The 27,077-nt window shown below is 41.2% G+C and overlaps 3 protein-coding genes across 4 annotated transcripts in view; 2 read left to right on the top strand and 1 right to left on the bottom strand.

Annotated features, from left to right (window-relative positions):
- Positions 1 to 14,024, top strand: part of FAM169A (family with sequence similarity 169 member A) — a 63,850-nt gene extending 49,826 nt beyond the window's left edge. The window contains exons 7-14 of one of the 2 annotated variants that reach the window (XM_074952720.1): positions 1,531 to 1,659; positions 1,857 to 1,969; positions 4,547 to 4,601; positions 4,975 to 5,113; positions 6,903 to 7,071; positions 7,767 to 7,973; positions 9,703 to 10,287; positions 10,826 to 14,022. In XM_074952720.1, the coding sequence (XP_074808821.1) occupies positions 1,531 to 1,659; positions 1,857 to 1,969; positions 4,547 to 4,601; positions 4,975 to 5,113; positions 6,903 to 7,071; positions 7,767 to 7,973; positions 9,703 to 10,257 (1,367 nt within the window). In that variant the 3' untranslated portion in view covers positions 10,258 to 10,287; positions 10,826 to 14,022. Of the gene's footprint in view, positions 1 to 1,530; positions 1,660 to 1,856; positions 1,970 to 4,546; positions 4,602 to 4,974; positions 5,114 to 6,902; positions 7,072 to 7,766; positions 7,974 to 9,702 lie in introns of both variants that reach the window. The other variant, XM_074952719.1, reaches the window with a different exon arrangement.
- A 3,373-nt stretch (positions 14,025 to 17,397) lies between these two features.
- Positions 17,398 to 24,866, bottom strand: NSA2 (NSA2 ribosome biogenesis factor). Its single transcript, XM_074953980.1, has 6 exons — positions 24,609 to 24,866; positions 22,537 to 22,724; positions 21,571 to 21,721; positions 20,748 to 20,927; positions 19,289 to 19,481; positions 17,398 to 18,378 (listed from the first exon to the last, which is right to left on the bottom strand). The coding sequence occupies exons 1-6, from the start codon at positions 24,609 to 24,611 to the stop codon at positions 18,311 to 18,313; spliced, it is 783 nt and encodes a 260-aa protein (XP_074810081.1). The 5' UTR covers positions 24,612 to 24,866; the 3' UTR covers positions 17,398 to 18,310.
- Positions 24,867 to 25,059: 193 nt separating this feature from the next.
- The window catches only part of GFM2 (GTP dependent ribosome recycling factor mitochondrial 2), a 29,609-nt gene continuing 27,591 nt past the window's right edge, over positions 25,060 to 27,077 (top strand). Inside the window, exon 1 of the mRNA XM_074952721.1 lies at positions 25,060 to 25,235. The gene's annotated coding sequence lies outside the window, so the exon portion shown is untranslated. The remainder of the gene's footprint in view (positions 25,236 to 27,077) is intronic.

A 27,077-nucleotide genomic window follows, 5' to 3' on the forward strand; every position in this document is an offset into this window, starting at 1 on the left:
ACAGAGGTGAACAAGAATCCAAACTGGTGAAATAACTGAAGTGTTCACAGGTGAGATACAAATATTGACAAGCTCTGAGGGCAAATGTTACCCCAGAATGTGTGTGGAGGAGGGAGAGAAGGTTGCTGGTTCCTGAGGCTGTGTATGTCCCAAAGCCAAAATATAAGGGCAGTTTAATAACGTGTGGAGGCCCTTCCTGCACTCCCACAATGAAGCATACTGGCTGTGGGAGTCCTCTGGGGTTCCTGTCTACTCTCTACTGCCAGGGGCAATTTTCAGAGATGGTTCAGGAACCAGAACACACACTCTGTCTCCTGCCTCTACAGAGTGGGGGATGAGATGGGACATGACAGGGCTCAGGATGGAAGGAGCTTGCTGGCAGTAGTTGCGGTCTCAACTGGCTGATCTATTTAAAAGAGCAATGTGCTTAGAGTGGGGCCAGCGCACTTAAAGGGGAAATGTGCGTCTCTCTTTCACACACACACACACACACACACACACACACACACACACACACACACACACACACACACACACACACACACACACACACACACACACACACACAGTGTGTGTCTGTCTCTCTCTGCCATGCTGTGTCTCCTCCCTTCATTTGTGCTGCCTTGAAGAGTGTGAGGCTACATTAACAACAATGTGTTAACCCCTTGAGGGCTCAGTCAAGTGCTACTTCATCATTTAGCAGTAAGGCATTCCCTGGGAAATATCCCACTCTCTGACTCCAGGACCTCAACCAAGCTTCACAATCATCATTGCTGTGTACAGTATTAAATTGTTTGTTTAAAACTTATACTGTGTATATGTGTGTGTGTGTATATCTATATGTCTAACTATATAGTCTTCTATATAGATATGTATATATAGTCTTTTGTCTGGCAAAAAAAATGTCCCTGGAACCTAACCCCTGCTATTTACATTAATTCTTATGGGGAAATTGAATTCGCTTAACATCGTTTCGCTTGAAGTCGCATTTTTCAGGAACATAACTACAACATTAAGCAAGGAGTTACTGTAACTATTTTTAATACCCAAAAATGCTTCCTAGAAGACAGGAAAAAAACCCTACAGTCCCTGCCCCCTTAAGATTACAATCTAAATTTAACGCTCACTTGTGAACTGTAGCTCACGAAAGCTTATGCTCAAATAAATTGGTTAGTCTCTAACGTGCCACAAGTACTCCTTTTCTTTTTGTGAATACAGACTAACACGGCTGCTACTCTAAAACCAATCTAAATGTAAGACATAGTACAATGATGAAAGGTGCTAAATAAGAGGACGGGACTGGGTTCTAGATGGATGAGGATTACAGAAATGTTATCATATAGTTACTCAGGTTAGACGTGCACATCTTGCTGGCTCAGTTCCATTTTGTTTGTGATGTATTATAAATATGATAAAGTAGAAGGTCAGATTATAATTGACTCAATAGGATAGTGTTTGAATAATTTCTTAAGATGAGTTACAGATGTGCATACTGTGTGGTGTGGTTTTGTTTTATTTATGTTTCTTCAGCTTGTAAGCAGTATTTTGAAAAGTACCCCGGGGATCATGATCTTCTATGGGAAGTTGAAGGAGCAGGACACTGGTTTCAGAGAACACCTATTACCAGTGTATTGCAGAGAGAAACACTCAAAACTACAGGTAAGGATGCTTTGGAAGCAAGGCCAGGAAACTACTGAAACTTGAAAAGTAAAGTTACATTGTACAGTGTCTACAACAATTTTTGTAGACAGTCCCACTGTGAACAATCCCCATAGAAGTCATTGGAAAGATGCCAGCTAACTTCATTATTTAAATTGTATCTGCACTTTTTTTCTGTTGAATTTTTCTAAGAACAGGAGCCTCTCAAAAAGAAAACAACAGTTCCCAGACTGAGGAGTGTTTTCTGCCGTCTGCAGTGGAATCTGAAACAGGAAGTGAACAAAGCACAGAGATTGAAACGCAGCTAAGGGTAGGTACACACAGTGTTTTCTGTATACATAAAAGCAAAGAGCTTTTACAGAATTGTATAATTTATATTTTCATATTCCTCTGGCTTCCTTAATTACTTGTTCCGTAAAATCTTTTACTGAAGAGAAAGAGATGGGTCTCCATATAGGAAGTTATATTTTTTTTAATAATCCATTTTTAAACTTTTAATTAGAGAGCAGTGATACTAGATAAACTTTTGGGAAAAATATAGATGATTCCTAGGAAATAAATTATAAAGTCCATGAATTTAATAAAAGTGTGTGCCCTCCTTGTTCAATACTCCAGCTTTAGCCTCCATTTTCCTGTGCTTCTCTCCCTCAGTAAGTCCTTTCAGCAATCCAGCTTGAACTTCCAGTATCTCCTCAGTGTTCTCTGGGCCTGTGCGCCTGGACTATAGCCTTTCTTTTGAATTATCCAGTCTATCAAAACCCATGACTTTTTTATCAGATTACCCTTGAAGACATAGTTGTGGCTTCAATGAGAAAGTCAGAAACATACTTATTGTGAAATTTTGTTGTGGTTGAACTAAATTGACATGGGTGTCAGGATCTATGAAAGACAGATGCTTTTGTTACACTTCGTTTAATGTTACCTTTTTCAGCAAAGCAGCACCAGCTTGTTGTTTAGACATTGCAAATTCACCTAGTGTTAATAGAACACTAGGATGCATCTTGTACTATCATTTTTTTCAGCCAGTGCTCTCTTCGTATGCTGTAGGGTATGAGAAGGCCTTAGTAGTGTCTAGTAACTTGCACTGGTAGATTGTTATCGGTTTGGGGAGGAGGGTATTTCAACTGATTTCCTCCCCGACCCTAGACTCTTGGGATGTGTGAATATCCAGATTATGACATATAGAAGCACTATACTCACAAACAGTGCAAAGGCTGCATTTCTCTGGCATCAGATGGAAGCATCAAATGCATAAGTCGAAGAAGATAGTGTCTTAGAGTGCATAATCGCATTGTAGATGATCATGATGTAAAGTGTACAGCCTGCATTCAGGTTTATTCAGTTCCACCACAGAAGGAATGTGAGTCTCTTTGTGCATATTTGAAACCTCAGCCAAATTTCACCCGCATATGGATATGCAGTTGAATATTTTTGTTAGTTGACTATTATGCAGCTGTTAAGAGATGGAAAATTCTGCAAGATTGCATACAGTGAATAATGATGAATGTTAATGAGGTATTAATTTGCATTGTACAAACCAGTCAAAATGCAGTTGGGAGTAAACTTTAGTTATGCAAGACCAGTGCCTTAGGCACAAAACCTAGCTACTGAAATTTAAACTTTGTATTCAAAGTAAAATGTAAGTGTCTAGCATGGTTGAGAAGGTTACCTCCCAAGGGTAAACTGAATGTAAACAGATATAGTATTTTCTTCTTGAGGTTTTTAAACAAGCCTGAAACAACAACTCTGAGAGCTGTCATTCATAACAGTAAGTTTCTTACTCTGAAACTTGATTGTGATTATTTAAATGTCATCTCCATTGGTAATTGTTTTAGCAGAAACAACTGATTAATGCACTTATATAAGGTTGTTGGATGCAGTCACGTATTATGGGGGAAGGAGCAGTGGAACATTTAGTTGCTGTTAAGGCTTGCTGTGGTGGTGAATTAGGAATTCAAGCCCTCCCAAAAAAGTCGTCACCTGTGCCTCTGCCCAAAAGTTGGGGGGAAAAAAAGAAATGCACCCAATGTCAAAAGCCTCAAATATCTTTTGGAGGCCAGAATCCCAAATCCCAGAATCCCTTCCAAAATACTAAAACTGGCTTTCTCCCTGATGACTGCATTATCTGTACAAAGTTCTGCAGCACACTGACGATTTAGGAGTAGTGTAAAATATTAATGTGGAAAACGATTCCCACATGTACCTGTGTATTACATTATTTTTGTCTTTGAAAACACAAGGAATACTGAAATGATTGTAACACTAATATATAATTAAACAAACCCCACTATTTAAATTTACTTGACGTTATCTCAAATATCAATGTATTACAGAACTGATTGCAACCCACTGGGTCTTGCAGCAGAGGTCTGTGGGGTGGGTTGGAGCAGGTGGACATGGCCTCTTTTTAGTGCTAGTAAAAATAGATTTGTGGGGTTGGATGCTTGTCTCTCAATGACTGCAGATCTAGTTTGGTCATGAATAAAAAGACCTGGTACCTGCTGGCTCTGCAGACTACACCAAGAATATAAGGCTGAATCTCTGTTTTACCCAGCTTGCCACATCATCACCAGTAATAGAGATTTATTAATTTGGTTGATTTTTCTTTTAATAATCCCAAGCTAGACGTTTTGGGATAGTAAAAATGTGTATTAGTCCGTAAGAGAGTAGATCTGATTCTAAATTTACCCCATGAGCCAATCTCTTTGTCGAGAAGATACCGTTTTTTCACATATTCCTTCATCTGACTGTAGTCGGTCTCCCAAAGAGTGACTTGAATTAATACTCCAGAATGTAACTGGGGTTGGGAGATGAAGGCATTTCAATCAGGAGAATAGAATCTCCAGTGGTTCAGACTTTTAAAGTACAGTATGTTTTTCTGCTTTAGGTTGATTCTCAAAAAGGCAGAGACATCTTAGATGCCCATGCAAGCACTTCTGAAGGTAAAAATAATGTTGAACATCAGTATTATGGTTCTTAAATTTTAGTAGGGTAATGGCCCATTTTCACCATTACTTTTAACTTCTCCGTGCCTTGATTTAGTCATCTGCAAAATGGATAAATTATAATACCTCTTTTAGAGGTGTTTTGAAGCCTAAGCAATGTTTGTAAAGTACTTTAAGATCCTTGGATGAATGCTAGTATTGTATATTTATTTTAGTGTGTTTAAAAAAAATCCTATAATGAAATGCTTTTTCAATTAGGCTCTGCATATGCCTACTTTTATGAAAAATACTAAAGTTATTCTCTTACAATGTGCAGATCCATTAGGTATATGTATTCTTTCGTTTACATTCATTTTTTTGTATCTGTAAGAGCTTGATGTTACACCCGTTTCCACTCGAACACGAAGCAGTCATTTAAAACGTCCCAGGATAGGAAAGAGGAGCCAGGAATCTGAAACTGAAATTCCTTCAGGAGAGGATGAAAACCTTCTTTGGATATCAGGAAGCAGGTAATGTGTCACTTTTCATTTTGCAGTTTCAGTGGTGTCGGAGCTGTGGTGTACCTTCTCATGTGGTACATGCTATTTCCTATCCCATTAAAAAGAAAAATTGACATACCCTCCCTTCCCCTGCTTTAGTCTGATTTGCTGATTACTTTAAAAATAAAACTCTAGGCGGAAAAAGCAAGCCGCCAACTCTGAAGTGATTGCACCAAAGCAATGGTTTGTTTCTCCCTATAAACTCAGCAGATTTTGGGAACCATAGGAAGAACACTGCAGCGCTTTAACATGGTTTGTGTAGTCACAGCATAGTGCTGGGAGAGAACTCTCCCAGCACTCTAAAAAAACCACCTCCATGAGGGGAATAGCTACCAGCGCTGGGAGCGCAGCTACTGGTGCTCAAAGCACTGTCTACACTGGCACTTTACAGCGCTGCAAGTTTCAGCGCTGTAAATTGCCAGTGTAGAAAAGCCCTAAGTGGCTTCACATGTCCTGCACTATCAAGGGTCAGTGGCATAGCTAGGTGGAGCGAACAGGGGGAGCAGACATAAAAAAAGGTGCCACCTGCTTGTACTCACCGGGCGGCGCACCGGGTCCTCGGCAGCACTGAAGGCCCTCGCCGCCGAAATGCCGCCGAGGACCCAGAATGCGTGAAGTCCCCCGCTGCCGAAGTGCTGGACCTGCCGGCGAAGACCCAGAGTGCCGCCGGGTGAGTAAAAATTAAAAAAGGCGCCAAAAAATTAAAAAGGCTCCACTTGTGCTCAGTGGGGGAGCAGTTGCTCCCCCCTCTAGCTACGCTACTGTCCAGGGTCTGCTTTTTACTTTCCTGGTGAATAGCTAAATGGAATCAGAGATGATATGCTGCTATTATGCACTTCTAGACAATGTGCTGCTGTAAAATGGACAGTGTTTGGAATATATGAAATTTATTCAGTGATTTCTAACCACCTGTCCCACAGATTGGCAATCAGTGCTTCGAGACTTGTAACCACAGATAATTGGCTAGTTGGATTCTTGGGAAGCTCATGACTGTTCTTGAAAATCAGGATATTAGGGCTTGTGGTAAAAATTTTGTGGCACCACTGCCATAATCTATCTTGAGAAAGTGTGGTGTGTAGTTATAGAATGCTGGTAAAACTGTATAAAAGTCAGCTGTGCACACTATCATTTCTTCATATATAAAACCTAAGTGCACTTAAAGATGAAAAATTCCATCATCCCAAAAATAAAAAGTGAACATTTCTGAGACCTCATTAGCTTTTGGCTACATCAAAGCTTTACTTTTCCAGCCAATCTGCATGCTGTCTGCTATCTTGAATTCTAATCCAGTTAGACATTTTGTAAACTATATGAAATTAATGATCATTTTAGCTCTATAAGGCTACTCAGACAATTAAGTCACATGAGACTGATACTGGTATACCTGGGTTGGGAGAAGTTGGGTCTCTTTTCACAGGGTCCAAATTTTTTTTTACAGTTAAGGGATTAACCTTTTATTACTTCAAAAGCTTGCAGCCCTCATGAAGGTGTTTCTGATTTCTAGCTTTGAATTTAATGGATGCAAGATAGAGGCCTCTTTATGTATTGGTGCAGCAACAGTCTAGTTGAATAGCTATCTAGTTAGGAGTTATCCATTTTCAACATATAATTTTATTTATTTAGCTGGGTTCCACACTCCTATATGATGAATGTGTATTATACTAATTAACTTGATGTGGGAGAAAGTTCTCATTATTAAATGGTGTCACTGAGATTATTAACCTAAAAAAATTAAGAGTTGTTTTATTTTCTGTTGCAGGTTGGAACCTGTAGCACATACATCTGAAAGCTCAGAAGAGTTAGTAGAAGAAACTGAAGAAAATGTAGTTGAAAATGAAGAGGAAACAGTAGCTGAAAATGAGGACCAGTCAGTATTGGAAACACAAGAGTTATGTACATCACCACCTGAAAAACAAGATGAGAAAGAGGTAGGAGCTGAGTCTGGTTGAGGTTCCCTGTAAATAAGGCCCAGGTAGTGGTGATAGGCTTGAGGAAGCTTTCCATCCACATCTGAGCAGGAAATTGCAACCTTTTGTGTCAAATGTGGTCTTTGCTACCATCTTGTGTGTGTTTGCTAACTCTATATGAAATTTATTGCAATGCACTTTATGTGGGACTACATCTTAAATCCATTTGGAAGATGAAGCTGGTACAGAATTAAGGTTAGGGAAATGTCCTCTATACTTATTGTGAACATTAGAGTCCACAAGAGCTTCTGTAACGTGAATCCCCAGCTAGCCTGTTAACTCTGGCAGCACAAAGTAGCTGGAGCAGAGGCCAGAATCGGGTCTAGTATCTCTGAAGAAAATTAGATGATCCTCAAGGAACCAATGGCTTGCTGTATATCAGAGACTCCTGCAAATTTTGAAAATGTGTGCTTTAATTTTTATGCTTGAAAAAAGCCAAAAAATAAAAAAAACATAATAAATATAACTGTTTGCATAACAGTTTTACTCTGTAACAGAAGTTATGAAATTAAAGCTAGAAGTAACATTGGTGTCTTGGTAGAACCTCACACCCTGCTGATCAATGTCTGTATGCAAAAGTTCTGCCTCTGAGGTTTTTTACGCTGATGTTTTGAACAATGGCTGTGCCCTAGCTTGACTTATGAATGTCACTTTAGGAAACTGAATCAGAGCCACTCAATGGTGACCTAACAGAAAAGACTATCAAACCATCACTCATGACTGAAGAGGAAACAGCTAGTGAAATACTAGATGGTGAATCAAAATTACAGTCTGACAATCCAGAAGAAGAATCTTTAACTCTGTTTGTTCCGTTAATCCTTGACTCTTCAGCAAAATCTTCTGAAGACACTGCATCAGATAAGGTGAGGGAAGTGCAACAATATGATATTTTAGGTCTTTTTTCTGCAATGCATATATTACGTTTATTTATTTAATAGGTATAGGCCATGAATTACTTGCAAAAACAGTTGTCAGAACATATGGCAAAATCCATAAATAAAATAAGACTGGTGTTTTAGTAATATGCAATAGCACTAAATCTATGTTCATTAAAACTAAGGAAAACAATGCTCTGGTCCAATCTCCCTTAGTAATACTCAAATACGTCTCCAGTATCTTCAGGGAAAATAGCGACATTCAACAAGCCATCCCTCTGTTGTGGCTAGTAATTTCTCTCAGTACTTAGATTTGATAAAATGAGTAGGGCAAAATAAAATATATTACACCATTAATTGCTGGTAAAGTATAAGAAACTTATTATTTATTTGTAATACCATAGCACCTAAGAGCCCCAGTCCTGGGCCAGGACATCGTTGTGCTAGGTCAGTGGTTCCCAAACTTTTTGGCATCAGGCCTCCTTTTTAATTTTTGAGAAACCCTCACGCCCCTCACCTCTCCTTTACCCACATCCAACCCCCACCCTGCTCCTTGTCCCCTGACCACCTTCTCACGGGACCCCACAGCTCATCCAACCCCCCCCCGCTCCCTGTCTCCTGACTGCCTCCCAGAACCTCCGCCCCATCCCCCCGCCCCCTTACCAGGCCGCTCAGAGCGGCAGGACTGGCTTATTGGAAAGCCTGGGAGGTGGGCGGGCGCAAGCTGCGCTCCCGGCATGGCTGTGGGGGAGGGTGGACAGGAGGGGAGGGGCTGGGGGCTAGCCTTCCCAGCCGGGAGCTCAAGGGCTGGGTAGCCTCGTGCCCCCCTTGGAATTTCTTCATGCCCCCCAGTTTGGGAACCAGTGTGCTAGGTGCTGTACAAACACAGAACAGGAAGATGGTCCCTGCCCCAAAGAGCTTTACAATCTATCTAAGACCAGAGATGATACAGACAGACAGGAGAACAAGGAAATGAGACAATATTGGTCACCATGATACAGTGGTCTCAGCACTGTAGCAACTGAACTGTTGTCAAGTTTTTTCTAGGCAAAAGAGTTTTAAGGAGGATAATGTAGTTTTGTGGATATGTTCGAGGAGCTGCTCCCAAGAGTGGGGAGCAGCATGGGAGAAAGCACAAAGATGCTTGTTTGAAAATTGAACAGTGGGTGATGGTGGCTGGCATCATAGGGTGATCAGTGGTGGGAGTCAACCTTTTGATACTGAATGAGATATGATCGGTAGGGTGTGGATAGGTCTTGTCTTCGCTGTCAAGGCCCTTCAAGTAATTTATGTTTGATACAGTAGAGAGGGAGATCCACATCCCAAGGAATTTACAATCTAAAGGCACAGTCAGTTATAGGCACCAAGCAGAATGCTAACTATTGGAACAAGTACAGACAAGTCAATGTCCATATGCTTACTCTGCACTACTTTTGAAGTGTGCCCCATTGTGCCTGAGTGATCCTCTGAATTTCTGTATTTCAAAGTTTTAGAAAACATCAGATAATGTCAAGGCCCTAAGCCAGGAAGATGGCTTGTGTGAGGGGAAGGAGAGGATTGTTAATGGTGCACCCAATGCTGTAAATTGCTGGGTGCTTCAACTCCCACTGTGAGCTGAGGGTGTTCAGCACCTTGCAGGGGAAGGCCCAGAGTCTGTACCATCTCCAGAACATGTGAATTGTCCCCTTGATAGTTTTGACTCTTCTTTTTTCCTCAGGTTATGAACACTACTGATTCAGAAATACTGACGGAGGAAAGTATATCTATGGAAAAAGAGAGCATTGAAGAGGAGCAGCAAACAGCGCAAAGGAAGAAATCATCTGATGAAAGTACAGATACTGTAGCTTCAGTGCCAAAAGAAGAACCATCCGATAATGGCCTTTCAAACTCTGTGGTAACTGAAGCACTAGAAGAATCAGTTTCTGAAAATGTGTCGCCCAACGCATCTTCTTCCTTGGAGGAGCAAAGTGAGGAAGCAGGGCATGATTCACAAGAAACCCCTGTTGTCCTCGGTCAGAGTTCTTTGATAGTGGTTGAACTTGAGGATGTGTCGTTCCAGCAACATTCAGAAGGACAAAAGAACCAATCAGAAGAGCAGTCTGAGGAGTCTTCTGAACAGATGGATCAATACACGCAGACAGCAGCAGAGAGAGTTGCTGATAGCAGCTCAGAAGAAACAGAAATTGAGGTACCAATAGTAGATCGGAGGAACTTACGAAGAAAGGCCAAAGGATACAAAGGACCACCCAAGAAGAAAGGAAAGCCAGCTTAACAATGAAGTCGCTTGTTAATCCAGCTATTTGTAAGTTATTATTTCATTTAAAATAGGGTATTATTAAATTGCATGGGACACAGGATACACATGTATTCAGAAGTTTGGGTTAGACTTCCCTTCGGGGTTCACCACCTTTCCTCAGCTTTTCTCGAATTTTTAACCACTATACAATGAGCTTCATCGGAGTATGGAAGTAAATGGCCAATCTCCCCCTTTATAAAGGATAAATGCTGAATAAATGGAACAGTTGTGTTAGCAAAGCAACAGAATTTACATTTAAGATTAGAATTGTTAGAAGAAAATACCATCTGTGAAATCCTAAACCCATTGACTTCAATGAGGCCAGGATTTCACACCAGATGTTTATAAAATTGTGTTCTCCGCTTGAGAAAAAAGCAGGACAGAGGGGGGAAAAACCCACATAGACTACCAGAGAATAGAGTAGAGAAAAAGAATATATGGCATAAATATTGATCTCAAGATGAGGGGAGTATACACAAGAACTTACTCTTACAACTTAATGGTCCAAAATAACATGAACAGTACTATCTATTTTTTTCTCTAGTATTGTTTTAGGTGAACTGATTTTCCACCCCTACTTCCAAATCCCATTTACTATTCATTTGAAAGAAAAACAGCTGAGTCCATGATCTGAAGCACTGTCAAAACAATGTCTAGCATTGTACAATACAATAATGAAGCTTTTTAGTGGAGCATTAATGATGCTTATATGGTAAGTTATACATTTATCATTTCAAAATTCAACATTAAGCATACTTTTATAGCATCTACTTTTACTTGTGTGTTGAGCCGCCCATACGTTTACAGATCTGTTTGGACTGCCACCCCATGTACATGTGCTGATTTGGTTCTTTGTGTCACAGTGCAGAAAATAACTTAAAATAACCCTTCAGCTGGAAATGGGCTGAATAGGGAATGCTACCTGGTATCTTCCAAATACTTGGCTGGTACATTCAGCAGCCGGTAGATGTGATGTCTATCAGGTGCAAGACTTCTGTGGGCCCAAAAATTCCAGGTATACCATGACATTTCATTAGTGTAAAGTAAACATTAATCGGAGTTGCAGCAAACATCCGTGTATGCCAAATTCTTGTCTTTGTCTAACTACCAGGAGATTGTTGCAATTAGATGAAAGAGTGAAGTAGCCCTGACTCTGATATAATTTCTGGGATAACAGCTTTCCAGTTTGGTTACTTGGCTAGTAACACCCAAGCTTGCAGCATTCAGACAGACAGAGTTGGCAGGAAAAAAACTAGGCTATTCATCCATGTTTCTGAATAGTCCCTTTTACCCCATCTTCAGTGATACCTCTAACACATTTGACTCAAATTGCAATGTTATACATCAATTTATATATTTTTAAATCGCCGTTTATTTCTGTCCAATAATGAAGCTCCTGCAATAATGGGTAAAAACTCAGGAATAAGTAAGAGCAGTGGTGCATGCACAGAAAGGAAGAAATGTGACTATTTGTACTCTTACATATTTTATAAGATAGATGAGCAAAAGTTGGCACCTAAATGTCTCAAAATTGGAGGTACCTACTTATTTCTCTTTAGGGTTTATAAATAAAAGGTTCACTTGAATAACATCAATGATCTTTTAATTTTTATCCTCTATGAAACAAGTATAAGAATCTGCTTTGATTTTATGAATGTACAGTTTAACTTTTTAGATATTTTCTTATCTTATTTAGCTGGTGAAACACCCTTGTTCTTTTAAACTGTTTTCACTCACTTTACAATGAGGGTGCAGGTTTTTTAGAGGCTTGTATTGCATATGCTCTGGAATTGGGGTGCATAGAATCATTGAGTTATATTTGGATTTCTTAAAATGTTGCAACTTTTCCTGTCAATGTACATTTGTTGTATATTAACATTGTGGATGAGAGGTATAAGCAGAACTTTTCTTGATTGCTTATAAATATTCAAGTGAACCTTCAGCCTTTCTAAAAACCAATTAAACATTTTCTATAAAGCACACAAGAAAAACCTGTTATGTATGCTTTGGCTTCTCTTTTAGCGCTAAGATTAGTTGTAAAAATAGACAGTTGGAAAACACTACATTTTGTTGTTGCAAGAATTGAACTCGTTAGGGACAGGGGGTTGACCTAAAAATATGTTTTTTGTGTATAGTAAATTTTAAAAAGTGGAGGATATGAATGTTAGGCTGTTAGTTGCAAAGAGTTAAGCTTTGGGAAAGAGTAATAGACTCGTGTACTTCAGTACATACTTACAAAAATATCTACTTTTAATTAAAACTCACTTTCATTTTCAATTGTGTTGAACAACAGCATTTTTCAGACCATGCACCCTGGCTTGCTGCATTTAAGGTCAGTTCACTTGTGTTTTTTTTTTTTCCCCCCGTATGGATAACTCAGAACTAACTTATGCTAACATATCCTATTTCAGATATTTCCTGTTCATTGCACATTTACATTTGCATTCGCACAGTTAGCGCCAGTTATTATTTCAACAGTAAAACTCCACTTGATTTACGTGGCAGCAAGAGCAGAGTCTTAGGGGTTGAATCTGATTTCACTTAAACTGGTGTAAACTGAGTTACTCACTGATGTCCAAAGGAGTTACACTTGTGTAAAACTAGCAAAACTGAGATCAGAATCAGGCCCCTGATGATTAGGAATATGGAGAACAGGTGCATAATTAAGAATTCTTACAGCCATTCTGCTGCTAATAGGGATATCCTACTACTACAGAAGGATTACACCAGTCATTTGAGCTAAATGTCATATTTGGTATCAGCTATCTGAACAATAATGAGCTGGTGAAATCAAGCTATTCACACAAAAGAATTAATTTTCATTACAGTGTTGAAAGTCTAATTACAACATAGCATAATCTCAAATATACCTTCTGCTATGCTATTGCAAAGAGAACATCTCCATTTACAACTAAGCATGTCAATGAAGAGTTTTAACTTTGGGAAATAAAATTACCCTTTTTTAGGCTTAACAGAAGTAAAATACTGTCTTTCTTGTTTCGGATTACCATTGAATGGTTAGAACTTTTTAAGGTCTTACCACACCAGCAATCCAAAATCAAAATAGTGTTTTTGATTTTTATACAGTTTGTACTAAACGTTACTAAAACACGATGTGGAACAATATATGGACAACTAAAGCAAGCAGTATTATTCTTGAGCCTTATTTAGTCTAGGATCAGAGCTTAAAGAACACTAACTTTTGATCTCTGCCTCACCCTTAGATGATAAATGGCTTTGTATTTGAACCTGACATTTCTTCATGTCTTATTTGTATTGCTCACTAATTTTCATGAAGATTGCTCTGCTTCCCACAAATTCATATTCTTTTCTTTGTAAAGGCCATGTTCATTTCATGCAGAAATATTGTTTACTGTTCTCATCCTGTTTCCTGAACCCATCACATTAAACTTACATTCATATCTTCTTTCAGAAATGGAATTTGAGTTTTAGCTTGATAAATGCTATGTTGCTTATTCTTTGTTGTGTCCCCCCCCCCACATCACAATATTTCCTGGACTTCAGTAATTAGATCTCATTTGCAATGACATCAACACCACTACCTAAGTTATACATACGCTAGCAATAAATAGTCCTAGTGTCAGCTTATGTGCTCCATTCTGATTAATGATACACCATTTTCAAACTTTATTTCCAAGGAGATACATTTTAAATTTATTTTCATAAATGTGGTGTTGGATGTTTTCTAAACATGTGGTACTATGTTTATAAATCTCTTATGGAAGATGTACTGCTATTCTGGATTACTGTGTTAAGTCTTGTTATAGTATTTTTAGTTTTTCCTTTGGTATTGTCTTAATGGCTTTTGAGATGTTTCAAAGTAGTAATTAAACTTATATTTTGTGACTTTTCTTTCTTGGTTTCAGTATTTGAGTCCCCTCTGCTAAACAGCAAACATTTTCAATCACTCTAGCTCACTAAGGTACAATTTATAGTTCTCCAAATGTCAGTATTTAACTATGTTAGCTTTAGTCCATAATTTAAATACTACCATGGAACTTTGCTTTAGGAATCTGAACTTTTCACCTAATGAAAAATACTGTTCAATAAACCCCAGGATTGCAGTCTTAAAATGTGAACTGCAAGACAAAACTGATTTCCCCCCTCACTCCCCACTTTATAGCTTCATATGTCCACATTTAATTTTCTTATACATTAACAACTTCAGACTAAACCATTGGCGGTATAAGGTACAACTAATAATTTATCCAGTCAATGTAGTATATTTCTAACATATCTTAAACAGGTCTTCCAGAGTTAGAGGTTCTTTAACCTTAAGTTTAAAATAGTAACAAAATACAAATTGGAACGTGATCCTACACAGATTGGAGGAACAAAAACGTAAGTTGAGAGAAGGTAGAGGTCGCATATGTAGGTCCTGATCCTGCAACTGCATCCATGCAGGTGGACCTATGTGAACCCCCCAAGTGAGGCCCGCGTGGCTCCACAAGGTGCCATGAAGACACAATTGCAGGAGTAAGTCCTTATTGGCAACAGCTGTATTATGCAGCTAACAGTGGATTATGTTTATAGCATGAATACAAGTTAAGTTAAAACACATATTTAAGATTGTGTTTTCATAAATAGAGACCACAATTAGATGAAAACATCCCTCTAATTGTCTATCACTTACTGTATGTGAAGATCTTAACAAATTCAACTGGCATTTCAGACATGAGACCTGGGAGGGGTTGGGGCCAGAGCCTATCATCACAAAAATGTCCCCCCACCTGCCAAGCAAATATCAATACACACTATATTTGCTTGTGAAACTCATTAAATTCAAATCAGTCATGTAACTTTTTTGTTTGTTCATTGTATAAATGTTTGTCTGAAAACTAGTTAACCAATTAGAAGGCACAGTCTTGGGACATACATGGCTCTGACAAGACTTTCCTAAAACACACACAAATTCTGGCTTAAAAAAAAAATGCAGTTAAGCCAATCAGTGCGTGAACATAACTTTAGACAGAAGCTTCTGTAGTTAAATTGGTACAAAAAATGCATTTAGCTTGATCCATTTAATGGCAGTTTCTTATGGACTTAAGTCCCAGTTCTGTGGACACTTAGCATTGTGCATATGTGTCACTTTCTGCATGTCAGCAGTCCCATTTGACTATGTCTGTAGAGTACCTTTTGATATATTTAGTACCATCAACTCCAAGCATTCAAATAAATGAGTCGGGTCCAGAAAAATCACACTGTCAAGAGTGTTTAGGCATCTTGGTCCAGAGCTTCAAGGGTCTTGACATCAATGGAAGTTCGGAGCCTAAATACCTTTGGGGCTTTGGGTCCTTTTTTCTACAAAAAAAAAAAGCGGGGGGGGGGGCTAGAACTTTTTTTAAAACGAAAGCCAATTCTTATGTAATCACCTGACACAAGGGGATTGAGGCTTTAAGAAATAAAATATGGCATGAGCTTGCAACAGTGTGTGTAATACAAGGCCTTTTCAAGAGGATTACAGACTAAAGTATGTGTGCAAATGTTTGCAGGTTTGGGGCCTTAATTTATATTCTATTTTGTACGTTGCCTTCTATTACAAAAATTCTACCTTTACAACTATACCATTATGGAGCTAGAAATGTGACCATGCAGCATAAGGTACTGCTAGTGGTATACTTTCTACATGTACAAAATAACTTGTAATTGCAAATTATTTCCTTGTTTAGGACTACCTCTGGCTTCTTAAATCATCAGAGTAAGATAGTTGATATGTATAATTGCTGAGCGCTTGAAACAAGTATAGATGGAGTAGCTAAAGACAAGTTAGCTTCTGAGCTGCCTGACCTTTAACATCTTTGATTGGATATTTATTGGTGGTGGTGATGGTTTCATGTACAGCTTTAAAGAATCTGGTTGTTTGTTTTTTCTAACTTCTGATATAGTGGGTCATCCAACCCAAAAACTTGTATTCCCAAACAACTGATGGAAGATAAAAGCTGAAAGTAACTGCATGTTCAGCATATCAGACTGTTCATTCCAATCAAACTTAATAAGCACAAACTGTACAATCTGGGAGATTGTAATAGAGGGAACCCCTGAAGATGTATTTTTGGGAGAGGAGAGGGTACAAAGCTTTGACTAGATCATACCTCAAGTATGAGAGGAGCCAGGAATCAGTATTTGTCTAGTCCAAAGGTCCCCAAACTGTGGGGCACATCCCCCTATGGGGGTGTAGCTGAGGCCAGGACCAGCCCCCACAAAGGGCAGGGAGGGAGCACAACCCTGAAAAGTTTGGGGGACCACTCGTCTAGTCTACTACCATCGTTACACTTGTAACCAGTAGTAACTGCATCAACAAGCACTTCTGAAATGAGTCTTTTTCCAAAATTCAAAATAAAGTTAAGGGTCTAATTTAGCTTCACACTAGCAGTGTCCTCTAACAAATGAAGCTTGATTGGATGTTTTTGTAAGTCCCACTGTACTTATAGACTAAAATTATGTACCTCTTAAAATCAAGCCACGTACTCTGAATAACTCAAGTCTTTGTCACTTATTGAAAAAGTTCTGTTTCCAATTGTTAAAGCATATTTCAACAAAGTACAAAAAAGTTATTTTTAAAAACTCACGGCATAACTTTCAGCTACTACTAATTGAGGTAAGAGTTTTTCTACAGCTTGTTGGTATGTTCATGATCTCTGACCAATATTACAGCAGAAGGAAAAATTCTTATTTTGAAGGCTTGATTGCTTTCTGAATAAATATTTAGAATATAACCAAATGGCATTCAAATTAATTTGAATTTAGAATAACCCCTGAATTTACACATTCACTAAAGAATTTACATTAGTGCTTTAAAAAACAAACAAAGTGAGTCATTGATTTAATTGTAGGTATTGTATTTTCCTTCACTTCTGAGATAATTCAGTAGATTGTATATACATCTAGCAGATACTGCCATCTATTAGGAAACAAGGCAGCAAAGAAATCTATGAATACAGACTCCTCAGTATTCACTACCTCCTTGCCTGGAAGCACAGAGCCATGCTCTCAGGCCCTACTTCCCCCCTCCTTTGGGGGGAGAATGATGATGAAGAGAGTAGGTTCATACATAGGATAAAGATTGCCAGAGGTGTGTCAATCCTTGCATCAAAAGTCTGTGATGGAAAAAAAAAAACTGTTCAAAGCACACACTTCTTAGATACTAATGCCTGCAAGTCAGAGCTTTTCCTCCGTCTAACCCCAGCAGGATACTTAGTGGCAAGTACTAAAATGTTGGTACTATTACTTGTGCTCAGATATCACTCTCTCTCCTTCCCTTCTCCCAGCTGCACTGCTTCCTCTAGGTTCTCTCCATTAGTTCACAGATGAACATGTGAACGTGTGGAGTTTGAGGTATGTATCTTCCCTCTTTATGGGGTTTTCCCACCAGCAAGTAAGCTTAAGTAAGCTGGAGATATGGCAGAACATGCCCTGTGTGCTGTGCAGTTTCTGACAATCAGCACTCTTTGCTGCAGCTGCTTGGCCCTTACTGCATCTGCATCATCATCATCTTGATCTTTCTTCTCTGTATCTGGGGTTTCCTCTTGTTTTCCATCCACCTTTAGGACCCCAACTTAACCTATGCGCTGATGGGCAGTTTGTATGCATGACTCTGTCTTCTTGTTTCCCATTGTCAAGAACCTCAGTTGAATTTTCATCCAGATTTAGCAATTCTAAAGTGATTCCTGCATCACAAATTGCAGAAGGAGAGCAACCATCACTTTCAATTAGTTACAGTAAAAAGTTTAGAAAAACATAACTTTGTCCCAACAAAAAGAAAGTTGGAAAGCTCATTGACTTTATTCTGGTAACATTCAATGGAACAAACAGTTTATATACCATTGGGCTTTAATATTTGTAAAATTTTCAGGAACTTGATTGTTTAAGTTCTTTGACCTTCCTCTCTTAGGTTCAAGTTTGATGCTTGGTTTGTGGGAAGCTAAAAGTCTTAAATTGCTTGCAAGCTTCTTGATTTACTCGCCTCAATTTTGCAAGAGTCCATGTGCAATATTTAGTAAGGCCCCAATCAAACAAGCAGGACTGCATTAATGCAGCCATCATTTTCTGGATTGTTGGTTACCTGTGCATATTTCCCTAAAGGAAAAAAAAAAAGAAAAGAACTTGGAATAAAGCATCATTTTCCAACAGCTTCTGGTACTACAGAAAATAAAAACTTAACCCTGAAAGACAGTTAAATGTACATAAGCACGGCCATACTGGGTCAGACCAAAGATCCATCTAGCCCCATATCCTGTCTTCTGACCGTGGCCAGTACCAGATGCTTCAGAGGGAATGAATAGAACCTGTATCATCAGGTGATCCATCCCTTGTAGCCCATTCCCAGCTTCTGGCAAACGGCTAGGGACACCATTGCTGCCCATCCTGGCTAATAGCCATTGATAAACCTATCCTCCATGAATTTATCTATTTCCTTTTTGAACCCTGTTATAGTGTCTTGGCCTTCACAATATGTTCTGGCAAAGAGTTCTGCCCGTTGACTGTGTGTTGTGTGAAGAAATACTTCCTTGTGTTTGTTTTTTACCTGCTGCCTATTAATTTCATTTGGTGACCCCTAATTCTTATGTTTTAAGAATAAATATAAGTTTATTCACCTTTAAAAGTCCCCTCCACCAATCCCACCCTGTGTAGTCTAATGGACTCCCATTCCAAAACACTAATTGCAATATGAGAACTGCATTTTGATAATATTCTTAAAGAAAAATAGATTTCAATTTAGCAACATTTTTCAGCTTACGCATGAAAGCACCCTCCAGAGCTCAGAATTTATAATGAAGAACTTTAGATCCCAAAACAGCTATATTCAAGTATTTTGGGTATTGTATTGTTGATTTTGGACCCTTAAATAATTTGACATTTACAAGGTGAACTGAAAGCTTAAGACTAACATGCTTATAATATAACAAATCAGATTCAAATCTCATTCTTTGTTAAAATTCTAGACTAGTTATGGAATACAGCTGATAACTTTTTGTTGGATACTTACCCCAGATAACTTTGCCCCCTTGTGTCACAAGGCCAAGCTCACTCACATTCACCTCAATGACGGTACCTTTGGTAATTACACCCAATGTTGTGTACAGAGGGGAAGAGGGATTCTTTTTTACACCAAGTATCGGTAGACAAAAAGTAGCTTTAAGTTCAGGATGTGTTACATGAGCCTTCTTGAAACGTAAGCCCTGTTTAAATATAAAATTATAAAAGCCATTAGTAAAAAAAATTGACCTCCAACTAACTAAATTGTTGTTTCCATAATTTCCTGTATTTTTAGGAATTACAGCGAGAAATGATTGAAGTGATTTTTGGTATTTTTTAAAGAGAGTCACCTGTCAGTTGTAAGATGTCAGATTTGTTCAATCCTGATAAATGATCAGATAAGATTCTCTAGAGACTATTCAGATTTGTACATTTTCAGTTCGCATCACTTTAAAATTAGTATGGGAAGAAGAATACTTGCTGTTGCAGATGGTTTCTGCATGTTGAAGAAATCAGGAGCTAATAGTAAAGTATTTCACATTCTTATTTTTAGGCTCATGTTCTTAATTTCTACACATCCCTTGTAAAACCTAAAACTGCAGCCATTCCTCCCCTGTCCCACCTATTGTGAAATAATAAATATCAGGGTCTTACAAAGCACAAAACGCTTTCCAGAGAAGGTAAACAACATTGATATATTTACAGATGGGGAAACTGAGGGATGAAATGACTTGCCCAAGGTCATTCAGTAGACCAATGGTAGACCTGGCAATAGAATCCAAGTGGTCTGTGTGTCAAACCTGTGCCTTATCCACTGAGCCACTGCCTCCCTGAAAGAACTCAAGGGTCTCCTCATACATAAGATTTCAGTTGGCTAGACAAACACCTGTCAGGGATGATCTAGGTTTACTTGGTCATGCCTCAGTGCAGGAGTCTGGACTAGAACACCTCTCAAGGTCCCTTCCAGCCCTATATTTCCATGATTTAGGCTTCTACAAGGAAACTATTAGAAATGTGGCTGATTTACAACAGTTTCAACTTTAACTTTGGATTACCACTAAAGGTATGAGACTATCACGGAATCTGTGACCTTCAGGGCTTCAGCTCAGGAGGCGGGGCTCGGGCTGTTAGCCCTGTGCCACAGGGTGAGTCCCAAGCAGAGGGGCTCTAGCTGTCAGCCACACCCACATCCTCACTCTCTCTCTCTCTGTCAGCCCCGGCAGTGGGGATCAGGCTTCTGTAAATTCTTGTTTAGTGCCAGCAATCTGTCCATGACTTTTACTAAAAATAATAAAATCTTAACCTTAATTATCACCAAAGTATATTTCCTCCCTGGAAATTTGTTAGTTTCTAAGGTGCCACAAGTCCTCCTTTTCTTTTCACTGGGGAGAGTCACTGTTGACAAATACTGTGTACTGACTCAATGCTATAAATATACGTTAAACCATATTTGTATACAAGTAACTTACCATTGGTCGAATAAATCGTTCATATTTAGGAGGTTTTCGAGTAAAGCCATCCCCAACAAAGCAGACTTTGGTAACCATCCTCTTCCAGGCCTTCTTCTTTCTCTTTCCCGTACGAATCACCTTTAAAACTTCTGTTTCTCCTTGTGCACGGACTTTTGGCACAGGAACTTCCCATTTCCCCTACAATGGAGGGCCGGTAGCATTATTAAAGTGTTGGTGAATGGAAGGGAAGAGATATCAAAGAATAAAACACAGTTTTACTAAAGAGAAATTATAGTTCTTCCTTTTTATATGATTTACGGTGTAGCAACTCAAATTATTATTGTAATAAAGACATGTATAAAAAGAGCCACTGACCATCATTCTGACAAACTGGGACAATTAGCATAGGGAACACACTATTGTCTCAAACATCTGAATTCTTTATATCTATTAGATGATACATTTTTAGTTGCTGTTCTTTTTCTGGCAATATTTTTTAAATGCAGGAAACATTACTGATTGTTCTTCCTCCTCATATTCTATTGAACTCAATGGTGATTTAACACTGTTGCTAAATGTCATGAAAGTTAAGTTACTGTATATGATTGTTAGTTATTTTTCTGACTCAATAGCTCTGCCATTACGAGTTTTTGCAGATACCAATATACTAAGTTTATATTTACTGCAAAAAAAAAAAGTGCTTAACAAGGTGCTAATCAAACCTGCAGAACTATTCAGACTCTGCCTCCAGATTGCAAGTGAAGTCAGCATGAATACTGCGAATGGTCATTAAATAAACCGTAGTAATAGCAATTATCTGAATTTTTCTATTGTTACTTACAGCTTTTTCTTTTCGTTTCTGTTTGATCATGTTGGAGAGAACTTTAGCCCGGGACTGGCCCTCTCTATCCAGCAAGTATGCTGGTACAGCTCCTTCTGGGGTTTTCTCATCATTCTTTTGCTTGGTGTTTCTCTTTTCGTGCATCTTAATGCTAAAAGGAAAAACAAGTATTCAGAAAAACATCCTCAGGGTGTACAAAAAAAAATCGAATGTAAAAGCTTGACAACATGAGCCACTATCACATTGACCTGTCATCTTAAGCCTTATGTATGCTCAGAGGCTCTCTTTAAAGATAAGTTATTTCCAACAGCAGCATATGACCAAAACTGTCTATGCACAAAATGTTGTCAAGTGCACAAGCTAAATAAATAAGAATATTTTTCTTCTAATTAATTCAGTTATAATAAATTGTGGGTGTTATCTGCAACAATATAGGGTAAAAGTTTCAAACAGAAGTGTGATTTTAACTTGACAGTGTTAAGATTAGTATGGTAATTTATCTTAAGATCCAAATAATATGGTATAAACCACTGTGCTTTTCTGTTAACAGTTTACAAGAAGGGCAACAGAGAAACATGTGAATGAATACAAAAGTCATGGAAAGCCCTTTAAACACATTACACACATTGTATTGTTCCATTAAGCCCCACCCCCACCCCTCGATCAGTTTTAGATCTAGAAGCAGTTCTAGTATTTAATGTTCATCACTGATAGTGCTAGATGCTAAGTCCACTGCTAACATCTAATGGTAGGAACAGTTTTGATAGGGGAGAGCAAGAAGGAGAAATATTTTAATTATGACACAACAATTTGTTCCTGCAAGTCAGATGCATTTTTCAAGTTTTAGTACGCAATTCAAACAGGCCTCTATGGACAGTTTAATAATTCATAACTATATCAATGTCTAGTCACAACCTTAAACTACCATGAGAGTGTAACAGTGTCAAGGAAAAAATGGATACGCACGTCTTTTTCATTTGTATCTTCTCAGCATGGCGCTGCTTATGGTAGAGTTTGGCCTTCAACCCAATCAATTTCTTGGCCTTCTTTGACCGTTCGTGAGCCTCACGGCCCTCCTTCTTCCTCTTCTTCTCATGGTAATCCAAGCGATAACCATATCGCTTGCGGTGTAACTCTATGTAATCGTTCTGTGGCTGTACAGGCAAAGAGATATTTTGTTTAGAAGTTAGTAAAGTGTGGTGAGGCTTTTTGCACAATATACTCAATCTCCTCTTATCTGCATAGTGGAATACTTCTTGGAGATAGCTGGTTCCAAAACTGTTGGATGCATCACACGTGACATGGTCAATTAATAATGGACTAATAACAGTACTATGCTGTTACAACAGTCAATGTACAAGCAAAAATTACTTTAGTTTTTCAGATTTGTGATACTAAACAGGTGGGGTTCCTGCACTGTTCAGGACAGAATGCACACACTGGATCTAGAGTCCACACATACCTTGTTCCTGAGGTCATCTTAGTGTTAACTCAAACAAAAACAGAGCTAATCCTCAGTCTGAAGCTTGGCTATTCCCAGAGTTTCCCTGCAGGACTGCCTCTTCCAGAGAGATAAAGCAGCTATTGCCAGGTTTACTTGACCACACACTTCCTGGGTGATCAGTCTCTCTCTCTGCCTTAGTTCCCATTATGAAAAGTGGGTATAATAATCTTTCCCTACCTCATATAGGTGCTGTGAGGATAAACATATTTAAGGTTGTGAGGCACTCACATTATGGTAGTGGAGGCCATATATATAATTGATGACAGAGATAGATGTGTCAATCCCTCATATCCTGTTTGCAATTAATGAGCTGTATCTGCTCCCATGGTTCATGCTCCCAACTTCAGGATAACTCAAAAGAGAAGTCCTGTATCCCTATACAGAGTCCTGGGAGCCTGCCCAAATTAATGCAGACCATTATATTGTATTCCTCCAACAGCTCTTTTCTAGTGCTCTAGTTTAACCACACAGGAGTGTGATGGTGGCTTGTGTGAAAGTGATAAGCACTGAAGTTACAGTTTAGATTTACAAGATAGTAAGTCCTGTTAAGTGCCCAATGTTTAAATATCTACACAATTAACTGGGTCGCTAACATCACATGATCAGACCATCTCCTGCATGTTACAAAACAGATATAAAATATTCTCTTCTTCCATCCTAGCTTGGAGGAGCAACAGCTGGATTAGTTTCCTGGGTTTCGTTTCTAGGAGTGTGATCAGTGCGATGCGTGTCTGGCTGAGCTCCCCTTCACCGGTCCTTCACAGAGACTGAGTTGGGGGGTAGGGGGTATAGCACAGTACCGAGCTGTCCTGCTGATGCTTTGTGTATGTGCACAGAGAGGCACCAGCGGAAATGTCGCAGCGGGGGCTAGAGATTGAGGCCACTTGCCCCAGCGCACAGTTTTGTGAACTGTGGGGTGCACCACCGCGGGGGGAGGGGAGGGAAAGAGGGGAGCGCGTCCAGACGGGTGTCCGCTGGGGCAGGGCAGCAATAGGGAGAGTCTCTAGGGGGGCACCGGGAAGCCCAGGCCCGGCAGCAGCCTGCTACTCTCCTGGGCGCTGACCCGCGGCTTTAGCCGTCTCATTCACCGTGGCCCGGCGGGCCTGCTGTGGTCATAGAGACGCGTATTTTAAACCCTAATGGGGAGCCCGGGGTGGGGGACGGACGGAGCCCCGATCTATGCCGCACTACCACGGGCTCCTCACGCCGCGAGCTACCCGCTACCCGCTCCCCGCTCGGTGAGCCGCTCTCTGCCCCGCAGGGCCTGGGACGGGGGCTGCTTCGTGACTCGCCGGAACCAGGCCAGCCTATCTCCGAGGAAGAGGCGCCCGGGACGTGACGCTCCAAAGGGGGCGCAGGGCCCCGCTGCTCTCGGGTCAGGCCGGGACTCTGCAGCCGCTGAGGACAAAGGGGCTCCGGCTACGCCTGGCCCAATGCCCGCTCCAGGCACAGAATCCCCCCCCCCCAGCAGAGACGCTCTTCACCCCTCCCAGCGCCCCCTGCTTCTCAAACAGCCTCCTCCTCCTCCTCTCACCATGGCGGCCTAGCTCGTGGGCTTGGGTGCGGCGGTTAGCAGCCCGCGCACAAGTTTCAGCGGCCGGCGATCCCGTCTGGCCGCCGCACGACTAGAAGGAAAGGATTGGTGCGTCCGGGAAACGCCGCCGGGTAGAACCGCTTCCGGCACTGGCACTTTCGTTCCGCCTGTAGCAAGCAGCACACGCCCCGTTTGGCCAAGGCCCTTCCCTTCCACCCGCCTCGGGGCGTTGAAAAAAGCCTGAATCATAACCCGGCAGCTGCATCGCCAGCAGGGCCTGCTGGGACCTCCCTGCGGGGCCCAGAACCCGGGGAGAGTCGGAGGGGCTGGCCGGGAGGGAGAGAAAGGACACCGCGCCGCGGTGCGGTCTGGGAAGACGTGTTTTCATTGCAGGCTTTCTCTGGGCTCGGGAGGCGGTGCCAGCGCGGCTGAGCAGGGCGGAAGCGGAAGGAAGCTGCTGCGGGCCGGGGGCGCAGGGTGACGGGACAGATCTTTCTGGGAGGTCGCCACCCGTCTCCGCACGGGGACACCGGGCAGCCGCGGGCGAGGCCCCCTTCTCCGCACCCCTCGTAGGCCGGGCCGGAGTGAGTGAGGAGGCTCTGGGAGCTGGTGTCCTGGCTGCGGCCGGTGAGTGTTGCCGGGCAGCGGCGCCTGGGACCGAGAGCGAGTTGCCGAGCCGCTGCGCTGGAGAGGCTGGGCACGCCGGGCGCAGCCCCCTGTCCCGGCTCCCTGCTGGTGTGGGTCACTGACGGAGTTTTCCGTGCGGCTCATCGCGGCATCTCCCAGGCTCTGTTCCAGCTCCTCGAGAGGCCGGGCGGGATCCCTGGTAGATGGGATCTGAGGGGCAGGGAGGCAAAGTGGCTTGCCTAAGGGGTCTGTGGACTTTAACCCTGACGCCCAGTCTAGTGCCTTAACCACACCACCAGCCTGCCTTTCTGCTGCCGTTGCGGTTGGTGATGCCTGGGGAGTTGTTTGTTTCTCGTCTCACGTTTTCCTGAGCAGCCATTATTGATAACAGGTCATTAATATTTATAACTGTACCCAGTGTTGTCATTACCGAGACAACACATGGTTAAAAGAGAAACTTAATGTAAAAAGAAAATGTATATGGAAATCTTTAGGCCAGGGGTGGGCAAACTTTTTGGCCTGAGGGCAACATCAGGATTGTGAAACTGTATGGAGGGCCGGGTAGGGAAGGCTGTGCCTCCCCGAACAGCCTGACCGAGCCCCCTGTACACCCCCTCCCACTTCCTGCCCCCGGCCGCCCCCTCAGAACCTGCAACCCATCCAACCCCCCCTGCTCCTTGACCCCTGACCTCCCCCTCACAGGATGCCCCCAACACTAACTGCCCCTGGGACCCCACCCCCATCCAACCTTCCCTTGCTCCCTGTCCCCTGACTGCTCCGACCCCCATCCACACCCCCGCCACCTGACAGGCCCCCTGGGACTCCCACATCTATCCAACCCCCCTGTTCCCAGTCCTCTGACCGCTCCCCCCCCGAACCTCTGCCCTATCCGACTGCCCCCCAAGACTCCTTACCCGTTATCCAACCACTCCCCGCCCCCTTACCATGCTGCTCAGAGCAGCAGGAGCAACCGCCCTGCCGGAGCCAGCCACCACCCTGCTGCAGCAGGAGCAGGGACAGTAGGGGAGGGGCCAGGGTCTAGCCTCCCTGGTTGGGAGCTCAGGGGCCGGGCAGGACGGTCCTGTGGGCTGGATGTGGCTGCTGGCTGTAGTTTACCCACCTCTGCTTTAGGCTGATGATTTGTGATAGAGCGCAAAGGTGCTAGACTGGATTATGGCTCCATTGTGATGTTTGCACTACAAACCTTTCTGTGAAAATCTTATGGTCTGCCTGATGCAGGATTGTGATCTGCATGGATGGACTGCTACACCTGCATAAATTGCAATGCATGATTAAGGCCTAAATAAACATGACTTACCAGGAGGACATGGAGAGGAGGGGAAGTAACAGTAATGGGAAAAATAAGGTTATGTAGATTTGCTGTGTGTTTAATTTCAAGTGTTAATTCAAACTTTTTTATGTTAATCGGACAATGTTGGAATTACTCATGATATTTGACATTGTTAATATTAATCAGGGAGACCACTAGACACCAATTCAACCAAAAATTCATTTATTAAGTCCAAAGGCCAAATGATATTTTGTATAATTGCACTAAACATGCCTAATAGCCTAAAAATAAGTAGTCATTACACCCCGTACAGTAACAAAGTTACCATAGGCATGTGATCAGTGTATGTACAAATAGGATAGACTTTGGGAAAACTGTCTTGTCCTGACATGCTCCAGTCTGACAAAGAACCTTCAGGTTCATGGCTTTGTTTTATACCCTTCAGCTAACTTGCTAGTTTTAGCAAAAACCCAGTTTGAAGCAGTTTATCCTCGCTGCCTTCCTTTCTTATCTCCTCCCCCATCCTTGCTTACCAGCAGAACAGGGGGAAG

This window comes from Natator depressus, chromosome 5 (genome assembly GCF_965152275.1).
Source record: "Natator depressus isolate rNatDep1 chromosome 5, rNatDep2.hap1, whole genome shotgun sequence".
NCBI classification, from domain to species: Eukaryota; Metazoa; Chordata; order Testudines; family Cheloniidae; genus Natator; species Natator depressus.